Genomic DNA, 17,144 nt, shown 5'->3' with positions numbered 1-17,144 from the left:
CATCAAAAAGACAAAGTTAGAAATTTCATTCAACCCCCTTTCTTTTTATAACATCTTTTTTTTCTTCCTTTACTATCTCTCTTTCAATATGAGACAATTTCACTAACTTTTTTTTATAGTTTTTCTTTGTCTTTTTTTTTATTGTGATTTTAATAAAAAATAATTGATTAATTTTTATAATTAAAAAATGCATAATTTTGTTTAAGTATCTAAAAATATAAGACATTTTTATTATTTATATTTTAAAAATTTTATCATAAAAACTGATTATATTTTAAAACTAATTATATATAAAATAATCGAGTATCTCACGAGCTTTTCGAGTCAAGTATTGGATAGCCTGACTCGACTCGTTAATAGTCGAGTCGAGCTCGAGTTCGAGTCGAGCCTATTCGAGTCGAGTGTTGACCGAGCTTTAACCGAGTCGATCTCGAGTAGCTCGCGAGTTATCTCGTATCGTTTACACCCCTAGTTCAGACTAATCTCAAGAAATCGCGACACGTAAGACATCTAACTCTTAATAAGCACAGTGGTCATAATTGTTAGTAACGACCAGAATAACGATCTGGACAGATGGGATATTCCACCATTAACACATTCTTATCGGATGCAAGAACTATGTGCATAAAACTGAATGGAGTTCTGAATAAAAACTGCAGTAAATTGCATGCTGGAAATGAATCAAAAGATTGAATCTAATGCAAACAATCTAGAAATTAGTGTTGGTAGATGAACAACGGGGTGGTTTTCTGAAATCACAATTGCTTGTATTCTTGTTTGGATCGTGTATGTCACTTTCCGAATCAGATATTTCGACCCTATAAGCCTTGAGTTGCACGAAATCTGAATATGGGATAATCCAAGAAGGAACAATCTAATTTCATGGGCGCAGAAATTAGATTATATTACTGTTGGTTTTGAATATATGAATCCTTAGATTCGAGAGCCAAAAACGAGGGTTATATCCAGAAATTAGATAAGACCCAAGGAACTAACAACAGTTAAGAACCAAAAACATACCGTTAGGAACTAACAATACGTTAAGAACCAAACGAATCAGTTCCAACAAGCTTTACTGAGGTTTTGTGTTTTCCCAATTCCGCTTTTACTCTTTTCCCTTCACGTCTTCTTTCGATCCAAACAAATCATCAAACGCATGAACCACCTTCAACGTCATGCGGAATCTACACAAAAACATACCAAAAACGTAAGAACTCTTCTCAAATTCCAATCGTGATCGTAAAAGATTAATAAAAAGTACATGAAAAAGCTAAACGACGTATTAAATGCTAAATAAGAATACAACTAGACAAAACATGAGTTAGATGCATAAACATCGAGCGTAAGCATGCACTAGGGGAGGTCCTTTTCAATTAAATCCATAACTTCCTGACATGTTAAAGGAAAAAAATGACTTCACATTAATAACCATTTTTGAGTATTTGGATAAACAACTTATACCGGTGCCAAACCGGTAATAAGGAGTTTTTGAAGAAGTTAAACCCTTCTGACTTATAAGAAGTTGATAAGTGCTTTTATACAAAAGCATAAGTTGTTTCAAATAAGCAAAATCCCAAACACCCCTAATCATGCCTTCTATACTCTATAGGATCTGAATAGATGAAATTTTTGCCATTTAATTCAATCACTTGCTGACACAACCCTAATAATTTATCGGGTACATGATCAAAAGTAAGATTTAGGGGGTGTTCGGGATTGCTTATAAAAACAACTTGTTGACTTATTCCGTTGTGACACCGGTAATAAGCACTTTTGAGTGTTTGGATAAACAACTTATACCAGTAATAAAAAGTTTTTGAAGAAGTTGAACACTTCTGACTTATAATAAGTTGATAAATGCTTAGTTATCATACATTTAAGTTATTATGAAAGAGTCTCAAACTTTTGGACTCAAAGATTACATACTATATGAGTATACACATACACCTCTCTAATTGGAGAGTATGTTGAGTAACAAAACCCTAGTTCTTATCAACCTCTTGAAGATACACTCCAATTCCACCTCCAAATCTTCCACAGCACTCTCGACAGCCTCCAATCTCTCAATCGCTCGTCGTAAACCATGCACGTCACACTTCTCCCACGGGCTCAAGCTATTCACCCGCATAAGCTTCGCCTTAGCCGCAACAAGCCCGTTACAGTTCATCGATTTCCTGATTTTAGGGTTAGGGTTAGGGTTGGGGCTTGGCATGGACATAAGTAACATGAGCGACTCCAGAAGTGAAATGATGGTTTCTCTAACCTCACCCAACACATTGGCTACAACCATTAGGTTATCGTCTGCCAACGCATCGTAGCCGTGGCTCACGGTTGTGTTCTTGGTCAGTTTTAGTGATTTTAGACGCTTTAACATTTGTTTCTTCAAATCCTTTCTGTGAAGATGGTAAGCCGAAAACTTCTTCTCAGCGGAAGCGGTTTCACCGAGAGTGATTCGATGGAACGTGGACTGTAACTCTTGGATGTGAGCCTTGACGAGAAAGAGTATGTCTTTGGTTCTCCCACAAGAATCCAACATCTTCAAAGACGATTCGGAGACCTTTTGGACACAGGTCTGGTCTTGGTGGTGGTCGGAGAGAGCTCGTTTAAGGGTCGGTGAACGAAGCAGATCGTTTGCGGAATCATGCAAGTCTCTTAGAGAATAGAAATTCAAGATCGCCATAGTTGATGAGAGTTTGAGATTGAAATCTTGAGTTTATCTGTAAGCTTTGATTTGATATGATGGTAGCTGCTGAATGAATCCCTGTTTTCATATGTATATATAGGAGTTGGATTAAGTTCATGATTCATAGAAAAGTGTATGATTTTGGATTCGATCTCAGATATGGAAGGAAATAGGGTACGAAGGTGTACTTTTTGATCTGTACGTTGATGACAAATTGGCAACAGATAGATTCTCAGCAAGTTTGTCTCCTCGAAACTTCCACGAAATATATACAAAAACTTATGTTGTAAATGAATATGGTAGATAATTAGTTATATATATATATATATATATATATATATATATGTAATATGTATAGAGAGAGAGAGGGGAAGGTGTGGGAAAAGTTCACTGGGAACCAAAAATTGATTAAGAACTCGGAAACTAGCTGCAATGTGTCACGTGTTATTTTTCGAAATGAATATTCACCATGAATAACATAATCATGATGGGTATATATGAAAGTATCAATAATCATGAATCATACATTGATGATAGATATCGACGTCTTATTCATTATGAAGCTTACATTTATGATAAATATGTTACAATATTCACGATGAATAACCCATACACATTCCAGATAAATATCATATATCATGTTGAGAACAGTTTTCAAATTTCTCATCAATTTTAAGCCGTTTCTCTCTCTCTCTCTCTCTCTCTCTCTCTCTTTATATATATATATATATATATATATATATGAGCGATCAAATGAAAACCACCCTCATTTGTACAAACCGTACTCATACGTCGATTTCATTTTTAATCTTATGAAATTTTTTCATGAAATTGTTTAATCTTGTGAAATTGTTTCATATAATATTTTTTTTGATGAATTTGTTTCATATATGGTTATGAAATTGTTTCATATAATATTTAATGAAATTTTAATGAAACTGTTTCATGTATTTCTCTAAAATTAAAATAATGAAGATGATAATATCCATGATTAACACCCTCCACAATAAAAATGGTTAATCAACCTCTCATAATTACAATGAACAAAATGAAAAATTATGATTGGTTGAATGAGGTTTTCACGGTTTGTACAAATTGAGTGGTTTTTATTTGAACGCTCCTATATATATATATATATATATGGGCTCATTCAAGGGAGAACTGACTAGTTTATGGTAACCATGAGATCCAATCTCAACCACAAATCAATAAATAAATTATGAAATTTATAATTTTAGTAATTTTTAATTAAAATTTTAATGCAAAGACATTTTAGGTATTTTCTCTGCTCTCTTCTCTCTCCGTCCCCGTCTTCTGTCCTCCGGTGATTACCACAGTGTGATATTCAAGTACATATAAGATGCATTACATTCCACTGTATATATATATATATATATATATATATATATATATATATTATAGACTTGGGATTATGTGAGACCAAGAGTTTTTCGTGAGACCCGTAAGATCAATTCTCAACTCTTGGATTAGATCAACATTTGATTGTTCATAATCACAAAATTGCCACGAGACTTTTCAATAATCACAAAATTGCTACCGTGCAACTTTAGATCATTAGATCATTAGCTTATAAAGTTGATCAATGAACATAAATTGGTCTTACGGGTCTCACGAAAAACCCTTGGTCTCACGTGAACCCAACCCTATATATATATAGGTGAGCGTTCAAATAAAAACCACACCATTTGTAAAAACGTGAAAACCTCATTCAACCGATCATAATTTTTCATTTTTTTGTAATTATGAGAGGTTGATTAACCATTTTTATTGTGAAGGGTGTTAATCATGGATATTATCATCTTCATTATTTTAATTTTAGAGAAATACATGAAACAGTTTCATTAAAATTTCATTAAATATTATATGAAACAATTTCATAACCATATATGAAACAAATTCATCAAAAAAAGTATTATATGAAACAATTTCATAACCATATATGAAACAAATTCATCAAAAAAAGTATTATATGAAATAATTTCATAAGATTAAATAATGAAATCGACGTATGAAAATGGTTTGTACGATTTTTACAAATGTGGATGATTTTTATTTGAACGCTCCCATATATATATATATATATATATATATATATAAAAAAGAGAGAGAGAGAGATGGTTTAATTTGAAAAAAGATTTGTGAAAAGATTCGTCAAGGGGGACAGCGATAATAATAAATGGATAGTTGTTTGCAGCAGAGGATAAGGTGTGTGCATGCGTGCATGTGAGAATTATTTGAGGCAAATGGAGACCATAACATTATAATTAGGGGGGATGCATGGTTTATGGCCAGGTGTTCTGAGGGTGTACTAGTTTTTTTTACAAACGTAACCAGATGCATGCAATTTCGAATATTCATGCATCATGTATCTAAGCTAACGTCAAAGGTCGCAAAATAGATGCATGAGATAGCCAAAGGTCCAAATTTGGACCATATAGGACTATCGTAACCGCTCACGAATCGAATTTTGAAGGCCTTGCTTTCTGCAGAAGCAACAACGGACTTTTAAGATACAAGTTTGTGCCCTCGTTAAGCGATCGGTCCAGGAAAGTTGGGCCCAGATTCCGTATTTTTTGGTGTTGTTAGGTCCAAGCATTTGAAGACTAAACAAATGACCGGTTTTGTGCATCTCTAGGTTGAGTAAAAGCGTCTTCAACGGTTTCTTCATATATATATTCGTCAAAATATAGAAGTAGAATTGAAAATCTACAAATATATATATATATATATATATATATATAGAGAGAGAGAGAGAGAGAGAGAGCGAGAGAGAGAGGGGGGTTCAAACAAAAACGCTAGTTATTTAAGAAAACAAGAAAAATGTCGTTAATGTATAAAATCACATGTGATTTTAAATTATCGTCAAAAAATGGAAACGAACCATTTGTAAAAGTTACGAAACTACCCCTATATCTTCCGCGCATACCCTGAATTTGCTTCATGTGTTTCTTTAATCCTTTTATTCCTAAATAGTGAAAATGGTTGTCAAAGGAGATTTTGTTTACCTCTTAATAGTTCCATTAAGAGGCAACATTTGAATTGTTAAGAAGTGAATCTTGTTTGGCAAAATAAAAAAGTATGCCTTTTAATGGTGCTAAACCCTCTGAATGATTTTATATCTTGTATCTCCCTTAGCCATTAAAAGCCCTAATTTCACTGTACACAATTAGCAAACAATTATATTTCATTTTGTACTATATCGTGAGAGTCTCTTAATCATTCTGACCACTTGATCATTCTGCACCAAACCATTCAGTAATTACCAACGAGTCCCTTACTGATTATGATAATATATGCCTCTCCATAAACCTGCAAAATGGTACATAACTGTGTGTCTGTGTTCACTTTTGGCTGATTGAGTTTCATGTTGGATCTTTCTTAATGCTGAATGAGATTTCATTTCTGTCTGTAGGTTTGCAGGCATAGCTTATTGAACAAGCACTCCTCCTTTTTCTAGGTTGTCACCCATGATACCAGCTTATTCTGATGCTGAAGCAGTAGGTGTACATCTATCTATCGATGGCGACGATGATGAATCGCACAAGTTCCGTTGTACGTCATCCAAAAGAGAATTCTTTCTCAAGTTTCCATTTGGCTATAGGGTTCGATCTTCGCACTCTTTTAGATCACTTTCATTCAGATTCTTCTTCGGATTGTGAATTAGATGACACTTGAACGTGTTTGATAGAACGACTCAGAGACGATGTCTTCTATCGTTCAAACGTTTACTCATACATTAAGGTAAAAGTTCAACATTATAGCTTATTTTACCGGGTATGATTTGGTGCATCCAAACAGTAGCGTATGTAACAATTTACCTACTAAACACTGACTGGGTAAGAGTCATCGCCCTCTTTATCGGATAAGACTCTTGGTCATTGTCTTGACTCTTACAGGGTAGGACTTGTCGTCTTCCTTATTAGCTAAGATTTTAATTGTGTTGGTATCTTGTGGTTTAAACTTTAAAAGTAACACTTCATTAATGTCTGGTGTTGTTTTTATTTACCGGTGGTATTAAAACGTTGATCTAAACCACAAGAGTGGTGCCTGATTGGTTTGAACTTGGCTTCAAAGGTCAAAAGTACCCTAGGTTCAAATCCGAGGAGGAATAAAAATCCCCTTGTGGCTACGAAGGTTCAAATGCGGTGACTCGGGGCTATCTGCAAAGCAGGTGGTCGTCCTGGGATTAGTCGGCTCGCATAGCGGTTAGATATCCAGGTTAATAAAAAAAACGTTGATCTAATCATCTATTAGTTTTTATTTGACTAAGGTCATATATATCAAATAAAACTCACTAAAACATTTTAAGCGTCAAAATATTATTATATACTTATTACTGTATTTGAAAAGCTGTTTGTTTACCTCTTAATAGTTCTGTTAGGAGACCGTCTCTGAATCGCTAAGAGGTGAATCTTGTTTGTTTAAAAAAGTCTATCTCTTATTAGTTCTAAAATTCTCTGAATAATTTTGTATCTTAGGGTCTCCCTTAACCATTGAGCACCCTATTTTCATTTTAAATAATTACCAACCCATTATATTTCATTTTCCACTATACTATAAAAGTCTCTTAACCATTCTGACTACTTAATCATTCTGCATCAAACCTTTTAGCAACTGTCTAACAGCCACTAACTCATAACCAAATGATAAACATATTAAAATATAAGACAAGTATCGAGTCCTACCAACATGACAAAATACTTCGTATAAAATCACTACCGACAGAAAACTATTTCACTCTTTTAAAACCATATAAATTCATAAAATACAATTAAAAAAAACTGAAATATATAAAAATATAACTTAAATTAACATAAATACATGTCCATCTATCAAAACATGTACCACCAACCAGGCTGTTTGATGTTGTAGTAATGCAGACAAATGCTTATAAAATAATTGGCCAAAATAATACATGAAATCCTACGTTAATAATGAATGGAGTATTATTTAACCTTAAAAAATCGAATACATCAAAGGGCGTTTGGCCTAGCGGTATGTGAGTCTTTGGCCTCTTAGGAGGTCAGAGGTTCAAACTTCATCAAATGTGAGAAGGGTGTGTGAGTTTATTTGTTATATTTGTCGTATATAAATATTATATACTTCAAAAAAAATCGTAGATTAACTTTTAAAAGAGTCCTTTAGAAGAAAATGAATATTCCGACTAATTAACATACATCAAGGAGAAATAATTGAAGTCCAGTGGATGCGAACACCATATCCAATAGAGGCTAGACTGCATCAGTTGTTCAAATATTGAGATACATTTTTGGGTTTATATACGGTTTCATAATTGGTAGAGTTGAATCAATACGGCTACAAGGCTCTCTCCATGTGTGCACGCAAAGGATTTGCAACACTTTGGCCCAGATAGGTTCGAACCAGTGAACCAGTGTGGTACAAATTAATGTTACACCAGGTCAACCAGAAAAGTTCAATATAAGTTTTGCTATTTTTTTTTGAGTTGAAAAAGTTTGAGTTTAGCTGATATTTGGACTCCAACATAACGTTACGGGTGACAAAATGATCAGATTGGACGAGTTGTGTAATTGAATAAAACAGGTTTTGGTTGATCACAGTGTCAACAACTTTACGAAAAAATTAATGTTACATCAAACAAAAAACCTTATAAGGTTCAACGTTAAACCGGTTCCAAATTCAATTTCGTGGATGAAATCTACACTTCTGAGACAGATAAAACAGTATTGGTTTATTAACATATTTTTAATAGTTTATCAGTATGAAACTTTGCTGGTAATTTTCACTCTTATGTCTCGATTTTTTGTAGCTTGTCGTTTTTGATTTGTACGTTAAAAGAGAAGAAATGTTCACTTTTGTAAACGAAAAACTTCAAAAGACAATTTATTGATACCCCGCCCCTCCTATAAAAGCCTACACTTTTTCCATGCCCCCTCCTACACTGCATGACAAAGAAACACTGAAATCATTGCAATTAAATTTTCACTTTGAACCCTTTTCATAATTTTGTTTTAACCCTTACACTTTATCGATTTATTATTTTTAACCTTTATGATAGAGTAAACTCTAAATTTGGTCCCTAAGGTTTAGCGAAATATTTGAAAGTGAAACCTGAACTTCAATAAGTGAAGATGTTATGCCTCATGTTTGAATTTTGTTTTGAAAATGGAATCTGGTCACTAACATCGTTAAAAATATCATTTAAAGTCATGAAGTCTAATCAAATGAGAACTGGTTAGTTTGTGATGACTGTGAGATCCACAATTGAAGTTATGTAATTTAGAATGTAATGAAATAGATCTGTAGGCATAGGAGTTGGTTTGTTGGATTGAAAGGGATCCATAGTTATCCTTGTATTGTAATTAGAAACTCGGATTAGTAGGGGACTCAAGCTATAGACCTTGTGATCCATAGCGGTGGGACTCAAGCTATAGACCTTGTGATCCATAGCGGTGGGACTCAAGCTATAGACTATGGGTGGTTGAACTTGATGATTGTGTACTCAATAGTGGCTGTCATTTTTAGCAAATGAGCATATCTAGGATCAGCAGGAACTCAAGCTATAGATCGTGGATTGTTTGAACTTGATGAACTTTTGATCCATAGTTGGGGATCATCAACGTTGGTGTCTGGCTTACTTTGTGTCTGCCGCATTCGATGGATAAATGTCTCCCCGTTATTGAAATATGTTATTTTAGGTATTGAGTAAAAGTAAATTTTTAAACATAACATATATATATATATATATATATATATATATAGAGGAGCGTTCAAATGAAAACTCTCTCCATTTGTGTAAACCGTGTAAACCAATCTCAACCATCCATTTTCTTGATCAATGGTCAAGATTTGTATGCTTTATTTATGGAAATTAAAAAAATTAAAAATAAAAATTCAGTTTATTTCATCAATAAGGGTAGAACGGTAAACAATCATTAACATTCATACTATGGAAATGTTTAATTATACAATTGTTTGTTTCCTTATTTCAGGTTTTTTTGTACATGTTAATGCAATTGTTTCATGACACTTTATGCATACTACATGTTATGAATGGAACTTTTTCACTAGCTACATGCAATGAAACCTTTTCACCTTCAAATTCTTACATGCAGATTAATTTCATAACGAACAAAATCTATTATGAATTATTTCATTAGCTATGAATCTATTTTATTAACTTTTTTACATGAATCTTTTTCATTACATATTTTACATGAAACTATTTCATTAATTATTTTACATTAATCTATTCTATTATGCACCCATTTTATGATACGTATATTTCAAAAAGAACAAAACCCATTATGCACCGTTTCATGACCATTCTAACAACTGAACGGATCAACTTCAGATACAATGCATCATGGATCATAATGAAAGTAGTGTATTAATCTCGATTTACTTTATTAACTTTTTTACGTGAATCTATTTCATTACCTATTTCACATGAATCTATTTCATTAACTATTTTACATAAATCTATTCCATTATGCACTCATTTCATGATACGTATATTTCAAAAAGAACAAAACYMATTATGCAMCCGTTTCATGACCATTCTAACAACTGAACGGATCAACTTCAGATACAATGCAACATGGATCTCAATGAAAGTAGTGCATTAATCTCGAATTTGTTAAGAAAATGAAAACGTTTCATTATCATGAATCTATTTCATTAATTATTTTGCAATTAAATCTTTTCACCTTCAAATTCTTACAACAGATTGATTTCATGACGAACAAAGTCAATTATGCATTATTTCATTAGCTATGAATCTATTTCATGAATCTATTTTATTAATTTTTTTTCATGAATCTATTTCATTAACTATTTTATTAATTTTTTTACATGAACAAGATATCCAGCAGATTCATTGCATTGCAAATAATTAAAAATAAAGATTTTAATAATATATTATAATAAAAGTTTGAAATGTTACCATTTTTCATACTTTCTTCTATTAAATTTGCCTTAAATAAAATGTATTACTAACTTCCTTAATTATCAAAAAATTGTGTAAAATGACATAAATAACCTTATCAATTAAATTTAATTAAAAATAAATGGAATTTTCTTATTGGTCGAAATTGGTTTACACGGTTTTTAAGAATTGGATGGTTCGCATTTGAACCTGCCCCTATATATATATATATATATATATAGGAGCAATCAAATAAAAATCACTCCAATTTGTAAAAACCGTAAAAACTACTCTCATCCATCGTTAATCTTATGAAAAATTTTCATGAAATTGTTAATCTTGTGAAATTGTTTCATATACTACTTAATGAAATTTTAATGAAACTGTTTCATGTATTTCTCTAAAATTAAAATAATGAAGATGATAATATCCATGATTAACACCCTCCACAATAAAAATGATTAATCAACCTCTCATAATTACAAAAAAATGAATAAAATGAAAAATTATGATTGGTTGAATGAGGTTTTCACGGTTTTTACAAATTGAGTGATTTTTATTTGAACTCACCCCTATGTGTGTGTATATATATATATATATATATATATATATATATATGTGTGTGTCCCTAGAATATTTTAAACAAATTTTCAGATTTCACCCCTCAACTTTTCCCCATTTTTCAAAAATAACCTAAATTTCTAATCAAACAAATCGGTTACCACAATATCCTCCCGTCAAATAAACTCAATCCCAGAATTCATTCAGTTAAACAAATGAGGATATTTCATTCTCATTTCAAATTCATTCAGACTAGAAGTACAATAACTATTTTGTCTCCAAAAGATCATCAGATCTTGATCTCCAAGTCACAAAAAGTCCGATTCCAAGGAGATCCCGTAGCTAAATACGTTAAGCTCTCAAAAAGCCACTGAAACTAGCAGATACGATGTAGTGGTAATGCTCGCAACACAGACAGCCCGTCCATAAGGTGAAATTTGCACCTCATAGCCTTGTTTCAGATTAATCACAATCTTAGCTCCATAGAATAAGAAAAGGAGGGAATAAAATAATAAAATAATAAAATACTCAAATTTGAGATAAAATAAAAGAAATGAAAGTTATAACATTAGTACACACAATACGTGCTATCAGATTTTAAAACAAATTGTTATTAAAATCATGAACCGTTTAAAAGCTAGTTAGCAAGTCAAATTGGGTAAAAATTTAGGGCCAGTAAAACGGTTCGGATTGAGTTTAATCACTAAGGGGCCGTTTACTAAACACTTATTGGGCAAGTGTTTAACGCAAAAATTTCCTCATTGGATGAACATGAGAAGGGCCAAGAATCTTACCGGGTAAGAACGATAAGAAGGATGAAGAGTCTTGTCCGATAAGTGAAGATGACTGACTCTTACCTGCTTACCTAGTAAATTGTTGCATTCAATATGCTTTAATGTACTAAAATCTTACGTATCTAAATAAATTATAGTGTTGACTCCTATTGGTTAGCGCTTACCAGATAAACATTTGGGTAAACGATCCCTAACGCTTCTAAATTTCATAATTATACATTATATTAAATATGGTAAAAAGAAATAGCAGTAAAGAAGGAAATCATGTAACATGCTTTCGTCTTAATTTTATTTGGGGATCCATTTTACGAAAGCATCATTGAAGGTGCCACACTTTGAATAATTTATATTTAACTTTTTTTTATTAATCTTAATATTCAATTTGCTATGCGAACCGACTAATCTCAGTACAATCATTTGTTTTGCGGGTAGCCTGGAGTCATTGCATTTGAACCTTTGTGGCCACAAGGGGATTTTTATTTCTCTTTGGATTTGAACACGGGACTTCCAGTCACTTTTGATCTGTTTAACTATTTAAGGACCCGTAATTTAGAATTTATCTATTTCAAATAAATATTTTCAATACTATATCTATATTATATTATAAAGCATTTGACAAAAACTCTTAAAACCCATTTTTTATGCATGAAATACTGTTTATTGATGCATATTACTTAAAATTTAAGATTACAAGTAAATTATGCATAAGTACAACTTATTAAAGCTCTATATTTGAATTTGTGTAACTAACTACGCATAAACATAATCAAATAGAGGATAAACATCTCATTTTAAAATATAAAAAATCTAAAATATAATTAGGATAATTATCGAGTTCTAACAAAATAATTAATTATTATCTTTATAAGAAAGATATATTATTAAACCAAATATAAATTACTTCGTTATTGTACCTAAATTAAATTATAATAAAAAAATTTGAATTAAAAAATTACACAAAAAATGAGGAGTTTTAGATGGTCTTATGTGATTTTGAGAAAACGGTGATGTTTTTATTTTTGAATAAAAAAGAAATAAAGATTAAAATGAAATATTAAAATCAAGATGTATCTCGCTGCATTGCGCGAGTACCCTTCTAGTACATTTAAATGGGGTTTGAAAGTATGTTCCATCTCTATGTACTTCATCTAAAGGAGTTATTTGTTTACTTCCCAATAGTTCTATTAAGAGGCAGTCTCTGAATCGCTAAAAGGTGAATCTTGTTTGACAACAAATAAGTCTGCCTCTTAGTGGTTATAAAACTCTTTGAATGAGTTTGTATCTTGGGTCTCCCTTAACCATTCAACACCCTAATTTCATTCTAAATAATTACCAAACAATTATATTTCATTTTGCATTATATTATAAGAGTCTCTTAATCATTCTGACCACTTAATCATTCTGCACCAAACCATTCAACAATTGTCAAACAGCCCCCAATTAAAAACCATTTTTTTCTAATAAAACGATTTAAACATGTTATATATGCATTTGATTATGTCATAATTAAAAGACTATATTACAGATAAACAGTACAAGATGGAAAATGTACCAAGTATATATAAATTAATGGGTGTCGTTGTCTTCCCTGTCCATTTTATGAAGTAGCAATCAAAGTGAAGAACTCGTACACGAAAGCTAACTTATCTATTTTACCAGACTTCTCATTAAATTCGTATTTATGCATGTTTTCTGTATCAGAATAATTATTCCGTTCTGAATCTCGTGATATCCTCTTCTTTGATTAGTCTCATATGAATAATAATCAGAAATTATATCGATTCTAAATGAATCTGTTTTTGATTTTACATAAACTGTTTCCATTTATCAGTTTATTTATTTCAGAAGAAATAGAAAGCATCGTCTATTGGTAGATTTGTTTATAATTGAAACCGAAACAAAGTTAAAAGGTTAGAGTTTGAAAATAATGTTTTATGGTTTAAGTTGGAGAAAATCTTTTATATTAAAATCAATATTATAAATTAATGAACCACAAGGGTGGTGCTTGATTGGTTTGAGCTTGATTCCAAATGTCAAAAGTATCAGGAGGTCTCAGGTTCAAATCCAAGGAAAAATAAAAATCCTTTTGTGGACACGGAGGTTTAAATGCGGTGACTCCGGGCTATCTGCAAAGCAGGTAGTTGCTTTGGGATTAGTCGGCTCGCATAGCGGGTTGGATATCCAGGTTAATTTAAAAAAAAAATATATATATATATATATATATATATATATATAAATTAATGATAGTTTTCTTAAGTTTTTAAATTTATTAAATATATAGTATTTGACTTAGCATTAGTTTAGAAAATCATTATTAATTATTAAATATTTAAAAAACACAAAATTGAAAGGGAAATATCCACCACTATTAGTTCTTTAAATATTTTATACTATCTTATCAAAAATTATATATTTAATTAATATAGAGAGATAGTTGGGATCATGCGAGACCAGCATGTTTTCGTGAGATTCGTAAGACCACTTTTTTACACGTGAAACTCACAGCAAAATGTTGTGAAGGTAACCTTCATAATGTTTTTGCTGTGAAGGTTCGACTTTTTTACCTTTACAGTGTTTTGCTGTGAAATTCAAGTGTAAAAAAATAGTCTCACGAGTCTCATGAAAACTAGCTGGTCTCAAGTGGAAGCTGTGAAATGATTAAGAGGCTTTCATGATATAGTGTAAAATGAAATATAATTGTTTGGTAATTGTGTAAGCTGAAATTATGGCTCTTTATATAAAACGCTTGTTTTTATAAGACATTTTTTCAAATAGTGTCCTATAAAATAGCTAATACAACGTTTTTTTTCCTATGAAAATGTTCTAAAATACTTGTTACGACGCCAAAAACATTCTATAAACTTATTACAAACGTTTTTAAATAAGACGTTCTATTTTTTCACCCTATAAACTGTACCTTATAAAGCAGTCTATTAAGACACTTAAAAAATTTAACATCCTATAACCCCGATTTTATTATAGTGAAATCAAATCAAACCTAAAAACCCCTAATATAACCTTCTTCTTTTTTTTATTAACCTGGATATCCAACCCGCTATGCGAGCCGACTAATCCCAGGACGACCACCTGCTTTGCAGATAGCTCGGAGTCATCGTATTTGAACCTCCATGGCCACAAGGGGATTTTTATTCCTCATTAGATTTGAATCTGAGACCTCCTGGTACTTTTGACCTTTGAAACCAAACTCAAACCAATCAGGCATCATCCTTGTGGTTTAATATAACCCATTTGAATGTTAGGTACGGGAATTAAAAGCAAACCTGATTTCTACTTCAAAAAGTGGAAATGACTTACTCATTAAGACTCCTACAAAAAGGATGTTAGAATTATTTCTTAATGACTTTGAATTTCTTGTTCAATTGATGGCTTATTTCAAACTTTGAGATATGAAAGGAATCTTGTCACTTTTCACCCCCACCAAGAACATGTTGGTTGTTAGAGGGAATGTTAATATTAAATCAATTATGATCAAATCAAATAATAAGAGCAAACATTGTGTGGGTCCATGGCTTAATCATATCTTTTATTTAATTTGTATATAATTAGGGTTTTTGGGGTGTTTGGGATTGCTTATTATAAAAACAATTTATTGACTTATTCCAGTATGACACCGATAATAAGCATTTTTGAGTGTTTGGACGGTGTCAAACCGGTAATAAGAAGTTTTTAGAGAAGTTAGATCATTCTGACGTGTAATAGGTTGATAAGTGTTTTTGTAGAAAACCATAAATTGTTTCAAATAAGTAATCCCAAACACCCTCTTCGTAGAAATGAAAAAAGGTCAAGGGTCAGGTATTTATACAATCCAAGCAATTCAATGTTTGACCATGTTTCGTTTAGGACCGATCTCAGTTCTTAATAGATATAACTGATCTCAAGCGAGCATAACCAATCGTTCCATAACCCTGTGTATCGTTTTTTGTAGTTATTTTTTTTTCATTGAAATATCTATTTAAAATAGTATTGGTGCTTCAGTATAGGCATAAGACGGACGTCTCGATTGATATTTAATATTTCGTTTGCTTTCGTGCACTAGACTTGGATGTCTGGATTTTGGGAGCAATCTTTTTGTTACTTTGAAGCAACGCGGATTTTGTTTTCATCAATATCGATAAAAAAAATACAATGAATTTTCATTAAAAAAATACATCTGACAAGTTACGATTACAAATGTTATAGTGTTAGTGAATATAATTCGTCCTCATCCACGTCTTCTTTCTTAAAAATACTGATGTTTCTTGTTTTTCAATACTTGAGTTCATTTTCGAGTGATTCTTTTGTGTTGAAGGTGCAAGTTACTAAGAAATCCTTCAAACAGACGCATAACTCCAATTATTACCGTAAAAGTCATGTCTTCTGATGGGACAATCCTCCCACCACAAGAAAGAACATCTTTTAAAACTATGATATTAACTTGAACGGTTGTTAAATCTCGGACATGGCAGCCGAACCTAAGAATTAAGATCATTTTCAACTGTAAGAAAATATCATAATTTAAAAATTAATCACGATCCATGTACAATACATGATACCATAAGGGTGGTGTCTGATTGGTTTGAGATTGACTCCAAAGGTCAAAAGTATCAGGAGGTCCCAGGTTCAAACCCAAGGAGAAATAAAAATCCTCTTGCGGCCACGGAGGTTCAAATGTAGTGACTCCGGGCTATCTGCAAAAAGCAAGTGGTCGCCCTGGGATTAGTCAGCTCGTATAGCGGATTGGATATCCAGGTTAATCAAAAAAAAAGTTTGAATGTGTAAATGCCTCATTCCTCTAAGCGTTTGAAGTTGCTATTGAATTTCTTTTTCATAATTAGTCAATTAGAATATAACATATGCAGTTATTCGAATATGTAGTTTTACCACTGTATACCACTAGAATTTATGTGTTTAGATTCATATATTACATATAAATTACTAAACTCATCGTTAAAATAATGTTAATTTACAGATACTATGATGATCTTGGGTGTATTTATACCTAAATGAAAGTATTTGGGAATGATAGGTAATGAAAACGGGAATGAATTTCTCATATTTTAACCTGAAATGAAAATTTGGGCTTTTAGGGAATGAGTCTTATATTATATAAAACCAGACAGTTTATGAAACTGCACGCTGTTAAAGGAAAGTCACGATGAAGAAAGGAAATGGTTTTCTA

The 17,144-nt window shown here is 31.8% G+C and overlaps 1 protein-coding gene across 1 annotated transcript; it reads right to left on the bottom strand.

The window, feature by feature from the left end:
* Positions 1-1,886: 1,886 nt before the first annotated feature.
* Positions 1,887-2,706, bottom strand: LOC112500724. Its single transcript, XM_025104291.1, has one exon. It carries the CDS (start codon positions 2,678-2,680, stop codon positions 1,952-1,954), a length of 729 nt encoding a protein of 242 aa, XP_024960059.1. The 5' UTR covers positions 2,681-2,706; the 3' UTR covers positions 1,887-1,951.
* Between the last annotated feature and the right edge of the window lie 14,438 nt (positions 2,707-17,144).

The sequence above is a fragment of the Cynara cardunculus genome (assembly GCF_001531365.2).
Source record: "Cynara cardunculus var. scolymus isolate 2C chromosome LG 1, CcrdV1, whole genome shotgun sequence".
Classification (NCBI taxonomy): Eukaryota; Viridiplantae; Streptophyta; class Magnoliopsida; order Asterales; family Asteraceae; genus Cynara; species Cynara cardunculus.
This window is presented reverse-complemented; position numbering and strand designations above follow the sequence as displayed.